Genomic DNA, 17434 nt, shown 5'->3' on the forward strand with positions numbered 1-17434 from the left:
TAATGAAACACCACTACATCCCACTGACACAGCTAACAAGATAAACGACTTCTTCTCAAACATAGGATCTAATCTCGCCAGTAAAATCCCACATACCAATGCCCATGCCGGGGACTACCTAGATGGAAATTTCCCTAATTCCTTCTATCTTGCACCAACTGAGCCCACGGAAGTCATTGAGATCATAAAGTCACTTAAAAATAACTCGGGGAATCTGTCTCATGTCCCACCATTACTGTACAAGCGAGCGGCCCATGTCCTTTCGCATGCTATTTCATTACTTTTTAACAAGTCAATAGAGACTAGCACCTTCCCGAAACTACTCAAGATGGCAAGGGTTACACCAATACATAAAGGTGGTGACCCTACAGACTTAAACAACTATAGGCCAATATCTAACTTACCATTGCTATCCAAAATCTTTGAGAAACTCGTGTACAAGAGACTGTATTCATTTATAATGGCTCAAAACATACTCAACCCCTGCCAGTTTGGATTCAGGAAAAATAAAAGCACTAATGATGCAATCATAAAAATGTTAGATCTGCTTTACACAGCATTGGAAAATAAGGAATATCCACTAGGAATTTTTATTGACCTAAGAAAAGCTTTTGACACAGTAAACCACGAAATCCTACTCCACAAACTTGACCACTACGGTATAAGAGGCCATGCGCTTGCTTATTTCAAATCTTACATTACTAATAGGTATCAGTACGTCACCATTAAAGACACAGCATCTGCAAAACGGCCACTTGATACTGGAGTTCCGCAGGGAAGTGTCCTTGGTCCCCTGCTCTTCCTCATATACATCAATGACCTTCCAAACGTATCCCAACACCTGAAACCCATTCTCTTTGCTGATGACACGACTTATGTCATCTCTCACCCTAATCTTGCCACCCTCAACACCATTGTGAATGAGGAGCTGATTAAAATATCGACTTGGATGACAGCCAATAAACTTACGCTTAACACTGACAAAACTTACTATATTATGTTTGGTAGCAGAGCAGGAGATGCACAAATTAACATTAAGATTGACAACACTCTAATTACCAGAAATAATGGGGGAAAATTCCTAGGCTTATACCTTGACAACAACCTGAATTTCAGCACCCATATCCAGCATATAGCCAAAAAAGTATCCAAAACGGTTGGGATCCTCTCCAAGATACGATACTACGTGCCGCAAAATGCCCTTCTCACACTATACCACTCACTTATTTATCCATACCTCACCTATGCTATTTGTGCTTGGGGATCAACTGCAGCAACACACCTAAAGCCAATAATAACCCAACAAAAAGCTGCAGTAAGAATAATCACTAAATCCCATCCCTGGCAGCACACCCCCCCACTCTTCAAAGATCTAAACTTACTCCCAGTTCAGTACATCCACACTTACTACTGTGCAATCTACATCTACAGGGCCTTAAACTCTAATATCAACCTTGACCTAAAACGCTTTCTTGATAGTTGTGACAGAACCCACAGGCATAACACCAGACACAAACATCTCTACGACATTCCCCGTGTCCGACTAAACCTTTACAAAAATTCAATGTATGTCAAAGGCCCTAAAATCTGGAATACCCTACCTGAGAACTCTAGAACTGCAGACACATTCATCACCTTCAAAACTACCATTAGAAAACATCTTATCTCCCTGATACACCCCGTCAACTAACTACACAAATACCACCTGGTGGTTCACACTTACACTCGCTCACTCATTTGACCATAAACAGAAATATTAATCTCAGTCTTAAAATAATGAATCCTGTGATACTCCAATACTGAAACTATATACTGTGCCAAAACAAAAGCATTCACATTGCTAAACTCATAAACTAGTATTTAGTCACTTAGCCATAATAACAACTTACCTCATAATTTGTAATATTTTACAATTACGAATAAAACTAAGTATGCCCGAAATGCCTAGCCATGCTAAGCGTTCTAGTGGTACACTCTGTAATCACAATTTTACTACATGTAAACCAAACAATAACCAAATTTCTGTAAACTCAGCATTGTAATCCTTATAGAGAATAAACTTTGAATTTGAATTTGACTTGGACCATTGACAAAGTCACACTGTGTGACTTTGTCAATGGTCCAAGTCGGACCGAAACGTCGTCGTAAGCTTCTCTCTTTTATGTGCGGGTTATTTGTGTATCGTTCCAGTCACGGTATTGTGCCTTTTTGTTATTTACCCAACATTACTACAGAACTACCCCACCACACCACAGAACTACCCCACCACACCACAGAACTACCCCACCACACCACAGAACTACCCCACCACACCACAGAACTACCCCACTACACCACAGAACTACCCCACCACACCACAGAACTACCCCACCACACCACAGAACTACCCCACCACACCATAGAACTACCCCACCACACCACAGAACTACCCCACCACACCACAGAACTACCCCACCACACCACAGAACTACCCCACTACACCACAGAACTACCCCACCACACCACAGAACTACCCCACCACACCACAGAACTACCCCACCACACCATAGAACTTTTTTTTTATATTTTATTTAAAAACATACAATACATTAACTAAACAAAAGTATACAGAGTCAGATTATCGACAGATAATATAAAATCATCATTATGGAAACACTGCGCCATGCAGTAATGTCAAAATACTGATGAATACAGCCATGATACATAATTCCATTGCAACAAAATATAAATGTGCGAGTAAGACAAAATACAGAATCCCCTTAACCCTCCCCATCAACAAAATCCAATATACACACACAGTAAAATTACGTGCCGCAAAAATGCAGCAGTATAACCCCCCCCCCATTACCCCAGTCCACCAAAATGTACAACATTACACCGTTGTTTATTTAACTTATAAAGTAACCAAACCAATTTAAACCTAAGAACATATTATATTAGTGACAATAACAACTCTACAGTAGTGACAAAATGCCAGCTGCTATCCTAACATTTTAAATGTTGTATCAGACACATTTTACAATGTATACATTGTGCTAAACACAGCTCACTGGCGCCTAGACACCAACTGTTCTAACAGGTAAAATACAATACTAAATACATAACAGTACCACAATAAATACTCATGCTGCCACCGACTGTAGCCATGTCCCGTCCCTTAACCCTATCCAACTTTCACATATATGCTTTCCTACATATACACTAAGCACACGCGTACATTACACCTAACTTGTACAACTAAAAATATGTAGCGCACACAATGACTTAAAATGTTCGTCATGATTCAAACACCCTAACATAAAATGACTAATACAGCTCTGTTTTAGGTCTCATATATATGAAGGAATAACTCCAACCAGTTACAGTGCATATAAATCAGTATTTTGTTATAACATAAAACAGTGACAACCGCCAGATATCCGTAAAACATAAAGCAAAGGTTGATTAATACGTGATAACAGAGTCCTCTACAAAACCCAGGTATCCCCGGGTGCACAGGACAAGCATAAGCAAGGTACGTTAAATGAAACAATACATGTAAAGCATACAGTTCAATAGAGACTCCATAACACTACAATAGAAAACTAATCATACAAAAGCAGACATTTGGATTATTGCAATTTAGATTAACCAAACAACCAACGTTGCAACTATATCAACTGGAGAAACCATTGCTCATCCACACCAATAACATACCAGAACCAACCCCCCCCCCCTCCCGTTCCACCCTTATCATACTACTGCTCAGTCCACTTTCACGCCAGATCATCGCTGTCCACCAGCCCCTTACCGCCCCTTACCGTCCTGTTCCAATTAATCCGCGAAGTTTTACCACCGTCATACCGCGATACCCTTCAGGAAAAACGCAATCCACCTGCTACCATAGACGCTTCTGTTTGTGCACATTGTTCTGTAAAACCGTGCAGCCAACGCCCCGATCCTACCAGTGCCCCGTACCTCACGCATTCCCCAGGACATGTACAAATAGTCCACGATGATATATCTTAACACTCGTGCCACATCCTGTGTCACCCCATCCACGTCAAGGAGTAACGCCCTTGACATAGCCACTCTTCCCCCTCCCAACATCCCGAAAACACCTCGCATCCACAACCTTACCTCTTCTAGGGATGGACAGAAATACACTGCATGAAAAGCTGTTTCTTCATCACCACAATGTACGCAGGTTGCATCCTCAACAAAACCCATTTTCCATAACATTACCTTAGACGCTAGGATCCCCATCATAAATCTATACACCACCTCCCGCGCCTTGCCTGGTATACGAAACCGCCGGAATTCCTCCCAAATTACTTTCCAATTATACGTGGGATAAATCTCCACCTCTGACAATGCCTCCTGCCGAAATCCTACATTCACTAGCCTTCCTACACACATACCACGGACATCCCTCACTTTTAACATGAATCACAGCAAGTCTTCATACGCCTCTAGTTCCTTTCCACGCCACCAGCATCAGACTTCTCTTCCAACCTCCCCCACCCTACATCCTCTAGTCCCCCTAAGTCTCAAGTAACACGCCCATACATATATTGCTCTCACCCTAGGTCCCAAAGCTAGCAAACCTAAACCCCCCGCTCTTACTCCAGACATTACCACCTCACGTCCCAACCATGCCCGTCCATATCCCCATACATACCTCAACGCCCTCCTCTGTATCTCTGTTACGTCACAGGTCCTCAAAGGGTAAACAGCTACCATTCCCCAGACTTTACTATGTAGTCCACGTAATCTACCCAGCACCTTGTCCCGTACCACCACTGAGTTAACCTCCCTGCTTGCCTGTTTGTCCGCTAAATATGTAATCCCACAAATCCTAATCCTATCCACACATGTCCATCCAAACCCCTCGCCCATTCTCCCGCCCACCCAGCTCCCCACCTCTAGCAACATCGACTTACACCTGTTAACCCTCATACCTGTTGCGACCCCAAACTTTTCGATGACCTCGCCCATGTAGATGAAATCCTCCCATGCACTAATCAATACTGTTGTATCATCCACATACAACACTATACGCCCCCCCCGACTGATTATCACACCCCCTCCTCCACCCATGATCCACCAGCTCATAAAACGGATTTTGGACACATGCGAGCAAGATTTGGGAAAGCGGGCATCCCTGCCTCAAATCTCGTTCCATGCATATATTGCTCCCCAGTCGTCCATTCACTTGAACCCTCATTATTGCCCTGGCATACAATGCTTCTACTCAACCCACCACTTTCGCACCAAAACCCAAGCCAAACAAACACTCGTGCATAAAACCCCTATCCACACAATCATACACATTTTCCCAGTCCAAACCAAAAACACCTCCTCCCCCAACCCCCTCCAGGAAATCTTTGATACGTCCATGCCCCTCTCTCATACTTCTCCCAGGGATTCCATACTGTCCCACATGTAATACCGACCTCAGGGCCCCCTTCAAACGATTGCCCAATATCCTCGCAAAAACCTTATAATCTACACACATTAAAGAAATTGCCCTGTAAGAACTCAGGCCAAGCCCGCCACCCTTCTTAGGAACCAACACTACAACACCCATCCGTTGGGACTGACCCATCCTCCCACCTGCCAACATATTATTTAGAACCCCGACAAATAAATGTCTAATGCAAGCCCAATGTGTCCTATAAAATTCTATTGGTAAACCATCAACACCCGGCGTCTTGCCAGTCCGCATCCCAAAAGTCGCCTCTGCTACCTCCTCCTCACGTATATCCTCCTCCAACTTCTCACGAAGTTTCGTCTCCAGTACATTACATCCCTCCCCCGCCAAATCATGCGATCCTATACCCACCCGTCTCCTCCATTTTTCCCGAAACCAAGCATCAGCATAAGAGTTCATGCTTTCTGTTGTGGCAAAAACTGTATCATCCTGGTATCCCCCCACCCCAGAGCTTGCCACTAATCGCAACATGGTAGTCACAGCACGACGCTCTCGGAACTTCCGTAACACAAAACCAGACGGCTTGTCGCCCCATAGCACGTCCTCCAATCCTGAATGATAACGTATTCCATTAAACCTTTTGTTGCCTCACCCCCCCCCCACATCCCCTGTCGTAGCAATCCTTCAGCTGTGCTTCCAAATAATTTTGTAATCCATAACGCCACCTCACTTCCTCCCTCCCCCTGCCTTGGAAATAGGATGTAATACAAGGCTTTCCTTTCGACTCCCACCAGTCAATGAGCTGCAGTACCCTATCCCTACCCTCAGTGACCCTACCCCACCATTCTTCGAACTCTGCACCCCCTTCCTTACCCCTAAGCAATCCTACATTCAACTTCCAATAACCAGCATGAACTCTGACCACTCCCTCCCACTGCAAGTCAGCTATTATCCCTCTGTGATCTGAGAAACCTACATGAACCGTTTGCACGTCCCTGACCTCTATGCCCCGCATTACATAAATCCTGTCTAGCCGTGCCGCATATTCTCACCTGACAAAAGTATGCTCAGGCGCTAAACAACCCCCACCCACTACGTCCATGACACCAACATCATGCAATGAGTCTTGCAGAACTTTCAATACACACCCCACCCTCCTTGGTTCCACATCCCTTTCACGAATCACACAGTTCCAATCCCCACCGATGATCGTGACCGCTGGCAAAGCCCATAAAAAATACAACAAGTCCTCCCTCACAAAATCTGCTTTAACCTTTACGTTACCCGATGCTGGCATATACACACCTATAAGACAAACGCGCCTCTCACCCCAGACCCCATCTACTCTCACTACCCTCCCCCCCTCCTCCCAACCAGTGACGCGCAAAGGGCTGGTGTCCCTGATGACTATCGCAACTCCCCCTTTTAACTGCCTAGCAGAACTAACATACATCTTGTAACCGTCTAACCTCAAATCACATCCATACCAAAAATTATGTTCCTGTATAAAACACGCATCAACCCAGTACCTGCACAAAAACCAAACCAGCCACACTCGCTTGATCTCTGACCGGAGACCATTCACGTTAAGAGTTACACTCGCGAAAGCTATATAAGTGGCGGCTTTCCTTTATGCCACTGTGGTTTACTCATGGCGACTTTCCCCATTTGGCACCCAGGCACCTCACAGGTCTTTACCTGATCACCATCACTCTCCCATGCCTGTCTACTGTGTAGCTCTTGGGTCACTGGGCCAGCCTGTACTTCTATCAACTCCTCTGCCACCAACGCCTTTTTTCCTGGGCGCTGGCCTGGCGTGAGAGCCTCCTCTACCTCTGCCGTTCCAGCCGGTCTCTTTCTGGAGCCGCCACTGACACTCATATCCACGTTCTGGCCTTGCTCCTGATGAACTTCCACTTGCACCACCTGCTGCAAGGTACCTGCACTGGGGATCCCTTCCCCAGGCGATAGGACCATCGTGAGTTCCTCACCTGCACTGAAGACACCAGTCACAGCCGTTCCCAAAAACTCCTGGATTACCTCGTCCATGAAGCGCTCCTGGGGGTGCACTATCCTGACATTCCTGCTCACCTGGCAATTCGTCCACATCCTCCGAACGCTCAGGGAGTGTTACACACCTGACAGCCGACTGTCCCTCATGGTCTACCTCCTCGCTCCAGCGGCCACTCTGCAAGTCAGCCCCGCCGTCCCGCTCGGGCCCCAGATCACACAATCATTGCTCCACTGCCGACGCTTCCGGCTCTCTGGACGATTGTCGCCTGGGACCCTGTGCCGCCATATGATCATAAGAGCAACAGAGGCGACACATCTGCCGCTGACCAGCGTAATGCACAAAAACTTGCGTTCTGCGTCCCACCAACATTACTTATGACGGGATCGGCCGTGCCAACGATATCTTGAGAGTATAGGACCCCTCAGGGAGCCCCTCATAAGGCCCATCCTTCCAGACTCCTATCGTCGCCGAATGCACACGGCCATAGCTACTAAAAGCCTCCTTCAGCCCATACACAGTTGCCTCGAAAGGCACATTACGCACCTTAACTCATGTGTAGTATTTGGATACATCGTGCATGATGACGTCCACCGCCAAGTTGACACTTATCCTCTTCTCCTGGAATTCTTCAACAAGCCTGTCATACAAACTGGCACGATTCAGTTTTACGAAGATTCTTGACATTCCATTCAGCGCAACACCGTATAATTCCTCTGTTGGTACACCGTAGACGTCTCTGATGATGTTTGGCAATAGGACGTTGCAGTACTAAGCGTGCCTCTGACCAGTTCTATGCAGACAGTGTTCACTCGGTGTACCCCTCCCTCCGCCATTTTGTCGATGCACTGTCAAAGAAAACCACCAGAGGGCAGGTGTAGCAGTCAAGACGAGCGTCCTCTCACACCAGTGGTTGAGAGGCGAATGACACCATAGAACTACCCAACATTGTCATACAGTTACCAAACCTCAACATGGCATTACCCCACCACACCTCTGAAATACCCTTAAACCATAGAAATACCACCACCACAATGAACAACCTCACCACATCATAGAACTACCCCCACCACAGAACTACAACGCCCTACCATAGAACTGTCCCCATATCACAGAACTACCCCACCACAACATAGAACTACTCCAACCACACCATAGCACTACTCAACCACACTATAGAACCACCTCACCACATCATAGAACTACCCCCACCACAGAGCTGCAATGCCATACCATAGAACTGTCCCCATACAACAGAACTACCCCCACCAAACCACAGAACTGCCTCATCACTCCATATAACTACCCCACCACACAATACAACTACCCCACCACACCATAGAACTACCCCACACAATAGAACTACCATCAACACAAAGAACTATTCCCACACCACAGAACTACCCCACCCACCAAAGAACTACCCACGACACCATAGAACAACTTCATCACATAATGGAACTACCCCAAACCATAAAACTGCACCACACCATAGAACTACCCGACGACACCATGGAACTACTCCATCACACCATAGGACTACCCCACCACACCATAGAACTACCCACCACACCAGAGAACTATCCACACTACACCATAGAACTACCCCCACCACGTCATACAACTACCCCATAACACCATAGAACTAGCCCTCCACACAATAGAACTACCACCACCACACAGAACTACCCCACCACACCACAGAACTGCCGCCAGTACATCATATAACTACCGCAACACCATACAACTACCCCACCACACCAGAGAACAACCCCACATCATAGAACTACCTCACCACACAGAACTACCTCACCACACAATAGAACTACCCAACACCAAAGAGCTATCACCACCACACAGAACTACCCCACCACAATATAGAACTACCCCGACACCACAGAACTACACCACACCACAGAACTATCCCACAGCACCACAGAACTACCGCATCACACCATATAACTACCCCACCACACAATACAACTACCCCACTACACCACAGAACTAACCCCAAACCAAGCAACTACCACCACCACCCAGAACTACTCACAACGCCACAGAACTACCCCCACTCCATAGATCCACCCCACCACACCGTATAATTACCCATCACCATATAACTACCTCACCAAACCATATAACAACCCCAACACTCTATATAACTACCCTACATCAATAAATACCCCACCACACAATGCAAAAACCCCCCATCACACCATATAACTACCCCAACAACACCATATAACTACCCCACCACACCATGCAACTACCCCCACCACACTATATAACTACCTCAACATACCATTTAACTACCCCACTAAAGCATAACTACCCCACCAAAGTATAACTACCCCACACGGCATAAGTACCCCACCACCCCAAACAACTACCAAACCACATCATACAAATACCCTACACCATACAACTACCATCACCTCCCAAAACTACCTCACCACATGATAGAACTAGCCCCACAACATATGACTACCCCACCACACCATACAACTACCCCACCACACCATGCAATTACCCCTCCACACCATACAGTTACCCCACCACACCATACAAATACCCCACCACACCATACAACTATCCCACCGCATCTTTCATCTACCCCACCACACCATACAACTACCCCACCACACCGTACATCTACCCCCCTCACACCATACAACTACCCCACCACACCATACATCTACCCCAACCACACCATACAAATACCCCACCACACCATACAACTACCCCAACCACACCATACATCTACCCCATCACACCATACAACTACCCAACCACACCATACAACTACCCCACCACACCATACAACTACCCCACCACACCATACAACTACCCCACCACACCTTACAACTACCCCGCCACACCATACAACTACCCCACCACACCATACAACTACCCCATCACACCATACAACTACCCCACCACACCATACAACTACCCCACCACACCTTACAACTACCCCGCCACACCATACAACTACCCTGCCACACAATACAACTACCCTACCACACCATACAACTACCATCACCTCCCAGAACTACCTCACCACATGATAGAACTAGCCCCACAACATATGACTACCCCACCACACCATACAACTACCCAACCACACCATGCAATTACCCCTCCACACCATACAGTTACCACACCACACCATACAAATACCCCCACCACACCATACAAATACCTCACAGCATCTTTCATCTACCCCACCACACCATACAACTACTCCACCACACCATACATCTACCCCCTCACACCATACAACTACCCCACCACACCATACATCTACCCCAACCACACCATACAACTACCCCACCACACCATACAAGTACCCCAATCACACCATACATCTACCCCATCACACCATACAGCTACCCCACCACACCATACAACTACCCCACCACACCATACAACTACCCCACCACACCATACAACTACCCCACCACACCATACATCTACCCCACCACACCATACAACTATCCCACCACACCTTACAACTACCCTGCCACACCATACAACTACCCTGCCACACTATACAACTACCCTACCACACCATACAACTACCCCACCACACCATACAACTACCCCACCACACCATACAACTACCCCATCACACCATACAACTACCCCACCACACCATACATCTACCCCACCACACCATACAACTACCCCACCACACCATACAACTACCCCGCCACACCATACAACTACCCTACCACACCATACAACTACTCCACCACACCATACAACTACCCCACCACACCATACATCTACCCCACCACACCATACAACTACCCCACCATACCAAACATCTACCCCACCACACCATACAACTACCCCACCACACCATACATCTACCCCACCACACCATACAACTACCCCACCACACCATACAACTACCCCACCACACCATACATCTACCCCACCACACCATACAACTACCCCACCACACCATACAACTACCCCACCACACCATACAACTACCCCACCACACCATACATCTACCCCACCACACCATACAACTACCCCACCACACCATACAACTACCCCACCACACCATACAACTACCCTACCACACCATACAACTACCCCACCACACCATACATCTACCCCACCACACCATACAACTACCCCACCACACCATACATCTACCCCACCACACCATACAACTACCCCACCACACCATACATCTACCCCACCACACCATACAACTACCCCACCACACCATACAACTACCCCACCACACCATACAACTACCCCACCACACCATACAACTACCCCACCACACCATAAAACTACCCCACCAGACCATACATCTACCCCACCACACCATACAACTACCCCAACCACACCATACATCTACTCCACCACACCATACAACTACCCCACCACACCATACAACTACCCCACCACACCATACAACTACACCACCACACCATACATCTACCCCACCACACCATACAACTACCCCACCACACCATACAACTACCCCACCACACCATACAACTACCCCACCACACCATACATCTACCCCACCACACCATACAACTACCCCACCACGCCATACAACTACCCCACCACACCATACAACTACCCCACCACACCATACATCTACCCCACCACACCATACAACTACCCCACCACACCATACAACTACCCCACCACACCATACATCTATCGCACCACACCATACAACTACCCCACCACACCATACAACTACCCCACCACACCATACATCTACCCCACCGCACCATACAACTACCCCACCACACCATACATCTACCCCACCACACCATACAACTACCCCACCACACCATACAACTACCCCACCACACCATACAACTACCCCACCACACCATACAACTACCCCACCACACCATAAAACTACCCCACCAGACCATACATCTACCCCACCACACCATACAACTACCCCAACCACACCATACATCTACTCCACCACACCATACAACTACCCCACCACACCATACAACTACCCCACCACACCATACAACTACACCACCACACCATACATCTACCCCACCACACCATACAACTACCCCACCACACCATACAACTACCCCACCACACCATACAACTACCCCACCACACCATACATCTACCCCACCACACCATACAACTACCCCACCACGCCATACAACTACCCCACCACACCATACAACTACCCCACCACACCATACATCTACCCCACCACACCATACAACTACCCCACCACACCATACAACTACCCCACCACACCATACATCTATCGCACCACACCATACAACTACCCCACCACACCATACAACTACCCCACCACACCATACAACTACCCCACCACACCATACAACTACCCCACCACACCATACATCTACCCCACCACACCATACAACTACACCACCACGCCATACAACTACCCCACCACACCATACAACTACCCCACCACACCATACATCTACCCCACCACACCATACAACTACCCCACCACACCATACAACTACCCCACCACACCATACATCTATCCCACCACACCATACAACTACCCCACCACACCATACAACTACCCCACCACACCATACAACTACCCCACCACACCATACAACTACCCCACCACACCATACATCTATCCCACCACACCATACAACTACCCCACCACACCATACAACTACCCCACCACACCATACAACTACCCCACCACACCATACAACTACCCCACCACACCATACATCTACCCCACCACACCATACAACTACCCCACCACACCATACAACTACCCAACCACACCATACATCTATCCCACCACACCATACAACTACCCCACCACACCATACAACTACCCCACCACACCATACAACTACCCCACCACACCATACAACTACCCCACCACACCATACATCTACCCCACCACACCATACAACTACCCCACCACACTATACAACTACCCAACCACACCATACATCTATCCCACCACACCATACAACTACCCCACCACACCATACAACTACCCCACCACACCATACAACTACCCCACCACACCATACAACTACCCCACCACACCATACATCTACCCCACCACACCATACAACTACCCCACCACACCATACAACTACCCCACTACACACAGTCCCTGATTGCCTTCCTTCAGTGACTGAGGACCTGGCAGCTGAGAATAACGTCCATCTTGCCATAATGGTAAGTCATTCCTAATGTTTTTTTTTTTATTTTATGCCGGCCCTTGTGTGTGTGTGTGTGTGTGTGTGTGTGTGTGTGTGTGTGTGTGTGTGTGTGTACTCACCTATTTGTGGTTGCAGGGGTCGAGTCACAGCTCCTGGCCCCGCCAGTGGGGTAGTTGTGTGTGTGTGTGTGTGTGTGTGTGTGTGTGTGTGTGTGTGTGTGTGTGTGTGTGTGTGTGTGTGTGTGTGTGTGTGTAAGAAAGGAAGAGATATACAGAAAGAAGTATTTTTATTATTAATGTGAATATTTTATCGAAATCTTGCTTATGAACTACTTTTGATCCAGGAAATTTCAGGTATTTATTTCCGTCCTGGGATGAAGGTTGAGCAGCTCCCTCACGGTATTAACGCTTTCTACCAGTGTGATATTGTTGTCTGTGTTGTGCAGCCCTGGTGCTGATGCTCCGTCCGGGCTGGACACACACACACACACACACACACACACACACACACACATACACACACACACACACACACACACACACACACACATACACACACACACACACACACACACACACACACACACACACACACACACACACACACACACACACACACACATACACACACACACACACACACACGGCTGCTTGATGGTTCATTTGCATTGGCTATTTCCAGGTCTAACCTTCTTAAATGTTATACAGATCATTATGTATTGTGTGCCTGATGTTCAAATTCAAAAATCTATTTCTTTGCGTAGTAAACAATGTGTAGTTTACACGTAATAAAATATTATAAGGCACCAAGAAAGCCACTAACACGCATGGGTATTTCCTAGGCACGGGAGCGAGACACACTGAGAGGCTGGGGTACAAAACGTGCATATTTAAGATTTAATTCTTCAGGACAATTGGCTTGGTATTTGACTTGCTGGGTATGTCGTTTTCTCCATAAAATAATATTATAGAGTTTTGCTTCCACAACCGGGCTGTGGTTCATATGTCGTGTTGCTTGCGGCCACAGTAACAGCCTGGTTGATCAGGCCCTGATCCATCATGAGGCCTGGTCACAGACCGGGCCACGGGGGCGTTGACCCCCGAAACCTTCTCCAGGTATACCAGGTACCATCTGTGTTCAGTGATCTGAGGTAACGACCTGTCAACACTGACACCTACAAGTCTTCAGGTGTAGCTGTTACTGCCAACTGGTGAGCATAGTCTGACAGGTTCTTGATCCAGGGAACTGGAGCTCACTCTAACGTTCCTCGGATCAGATTTGATTGGCTTCCATTACCCAGGCGCTGCATTACTCTCACAGGTTTAGCGCTTCCCTGTGAATACGATAATAATTCAGACAATATAATAATAATAATAATAATAATAATAATAATAATAATAATAATGCCGAGAAGACTTTTGTTTTATTGGTGTTGCTGACCTTTGAAACTAAAGGTCACACAATAGATATATTAAATTCTATATATTTCCTTCTAACTGTAGGTTAGAGATATTATGGAAAACTCAGTAACTATATTTATCCAACAAAAGACAAACGACATTTTGTCTGATAAATGAGACTTTTGTAATATTTAAGTGTCTTTCTTCGGTGTCCGGAAAAAAATTCATAGGAAAAAGTCACAGAAAATAAGTCACAATTTTGGCTAGGAAAAATGCACTGGAAAATTTCACATTTTATTTAAATTCCATAAATAATTAAAGCAATAAAGCAAAAAAAATAATTTAAATTAATTGACAGTACATGACTTGTACACGTTCATCGACACCATGCCCAGCCCTTCTAGGGTAGGGTAGGTGCCTGAGCCCGAGCCTTTAGCTCATAAGACTGTCATTCCCATTTGCCCCCTTGGGGCGGGGATGACAGACCAGAGAGGCCTAGCTTGTGGCTAGGCCTGGGGACAGTTGGTCCCAAAGATGAGGAGGTACTTGTACCTCCTCCCATGGGAGACTTCGGTCTCAGACACTCCCTAAAGAGAGAGCCAAGGCCGGGCCACCACTTGGACAAGGCCCGGGCCGGGAGAATACCGGCTAATCTTTAACTAACTAACTAACACGTTGAAAACAATTTATACATACGTAAAAACAATTACGTTTTATTCATTTTCTTAAGCAAACAAAGTCAATAAAACAAAAACATTTAAGACAATCAATTATTGACAATACATGACATTTAGAGATTAAAAACATATATAATATCCTGGTATTATATGTATATTCAGTTTTAGGTTAGAGTTGGATTCTTACTTTTTCTCTTGTGGTTTCTATCAACTTAATAGTTATAACTATGCCTATAATTTTTGCTCTTGTCACTTATTATCCTGAATCCCTTTATTTTAGAACGTTTCGCCAGCCAGTATCTTCTTCAGTCAAATGCGGAGAAAGATGGAAGAGAAGGAGTTTGAGGTAATCTGTCCCTCAGCCTTGAGTCGATCTGTTCGGTCCATCAATTTTGAAGGACTGAAAACATCGGCTCCAGACTGGGGGACTGATTACCTAAAACTCTTCATCTTCCACCTTTCTCCACAATGGACTGAAGACACTGACTGGTGAAACGTTTCCAGAATAAAGATACCCAGATGTTGCACAAGTGTCTCATTTATCAACTTGTCAATTGTCTAAATAATTTATTCACAATATTTTGTCTGTTATGGCCACACATTTCTAGTTGTTGAATTTTTTTCTTTATAGTCAGAAAAAAAACAATCTTGGCTCAGTCGTAATTAATGTTATATCGTTGTCTCTTGCCTTCCCATAGAGCCTTCAACAAAGACGAGATGTGTAATTTCTACATCATGTACTGGACACCATCAACAGAGCCCCTGCGTCAGAAATATTGCTTCAGCCCTGGCCCACCTCTGTACCGCTGGCAGCAGGAGTTCTCTTCTCTCCCCAAAGATGCTTCTGTCATCCCAGCCTCAGAGGAATCCCATTACTATCACCACAGCCACCACCATCACCATTACTGAGTCAGGTCACCCACCTTCACTCGAACAGTCATCAATGGTTGTTGTAGGGCAAACTATAACAAGCAGTGATGTCACCACAACCTTTGATGATCCCCTCGATAGTAGGGATTAAGTATTATCAAGTTGATCAGCCTGATGGTGGCCCTAGCTATGTCTGCCACTACCATCATAGCCACTGATGAACCTCTCCACATTGATCCTAGGACCAGTCACACCATCAACGAGGGCATTATTAGCAACGTACTACAGTATTAACTTACTACCGTAGCGGTGGTGCCACTGCATCTATCTAGAATACATTGTGTAAATCACGAAATCTCTGAAAACAACAAAGTGAATTTAAGTACCTAGAGTTACATTAGTTTTGTCTGTGTAATTTAATATGTTTTCATAGATAAGATTTGTCTCAGGCTTCAGTTGTATTCATCCTCCAAATGTTCAATAATTAACTGTGTTCAACTGAATTTTCGCTCTAATATAGTAGCGTTCAGTGTATATAATAAGTAATTCACAATTATATTTTTATTTCGTTCTGCTAATTACATTGTTATATTTTTCTACGTTTGTTTCTTTAGGACTAGATTATTATGACGGGTAATAAGTGACCGTAGCGCATATATGTAGCACACACACATACATTATATATATATATATATATATATATATATATATATATATATATATATATATATATATATATATATATATATATATATATATATATATATATATATATATATATATATATATATATAACTTTTTTGAGATATGTCGGTTACTATACAATATATGCTATTTTTCATGGTGAGGATCACAACACATGTGCGAGGAAT

General features: G+C 45.6%; 1 protein-coding gene across 1 annotated transcript in view; it reads left to right on the forward strand.

The window, feature by feature from the left end:
- Phm (Peptidylglycine-alpha-hydroxylating monooxygenase) overlaps positions 1-16736 on the forward strand; it is a 145441-nt gene extending 128705 nt beyond the window's left edge. The window contains exon 9 of the mRNA XM_070085333.1: positions 16391-16736. Within this exon, the coding sequence (XP_069941434.1) occupies positions 16391-16601 (211 nt within the window). The 3' untranslated portion in view covers positions 16602-16736. The remainder of the gene's footprint in view (positions 1-16390) is intronic.
- The last annotated feature ends 698 nt before the right edge of the window (positions 16737-17434 follow it).

Source organism: Cherax quadricarinatus, chromosome 15 (genome assembly GCF_038502225.1).
Source record: "Cherax quadricarinatus isolate ZL_2023a chromosome 15, ASM3850222v1, whole genome shotgun sequence".
NCBI classification, from domain to species: Eukaryota; Metazoa; Arthropoda; class Malacostraca; order Decapoda; family Parastacidae; genus Cherax; species Cherax quadricarinatus.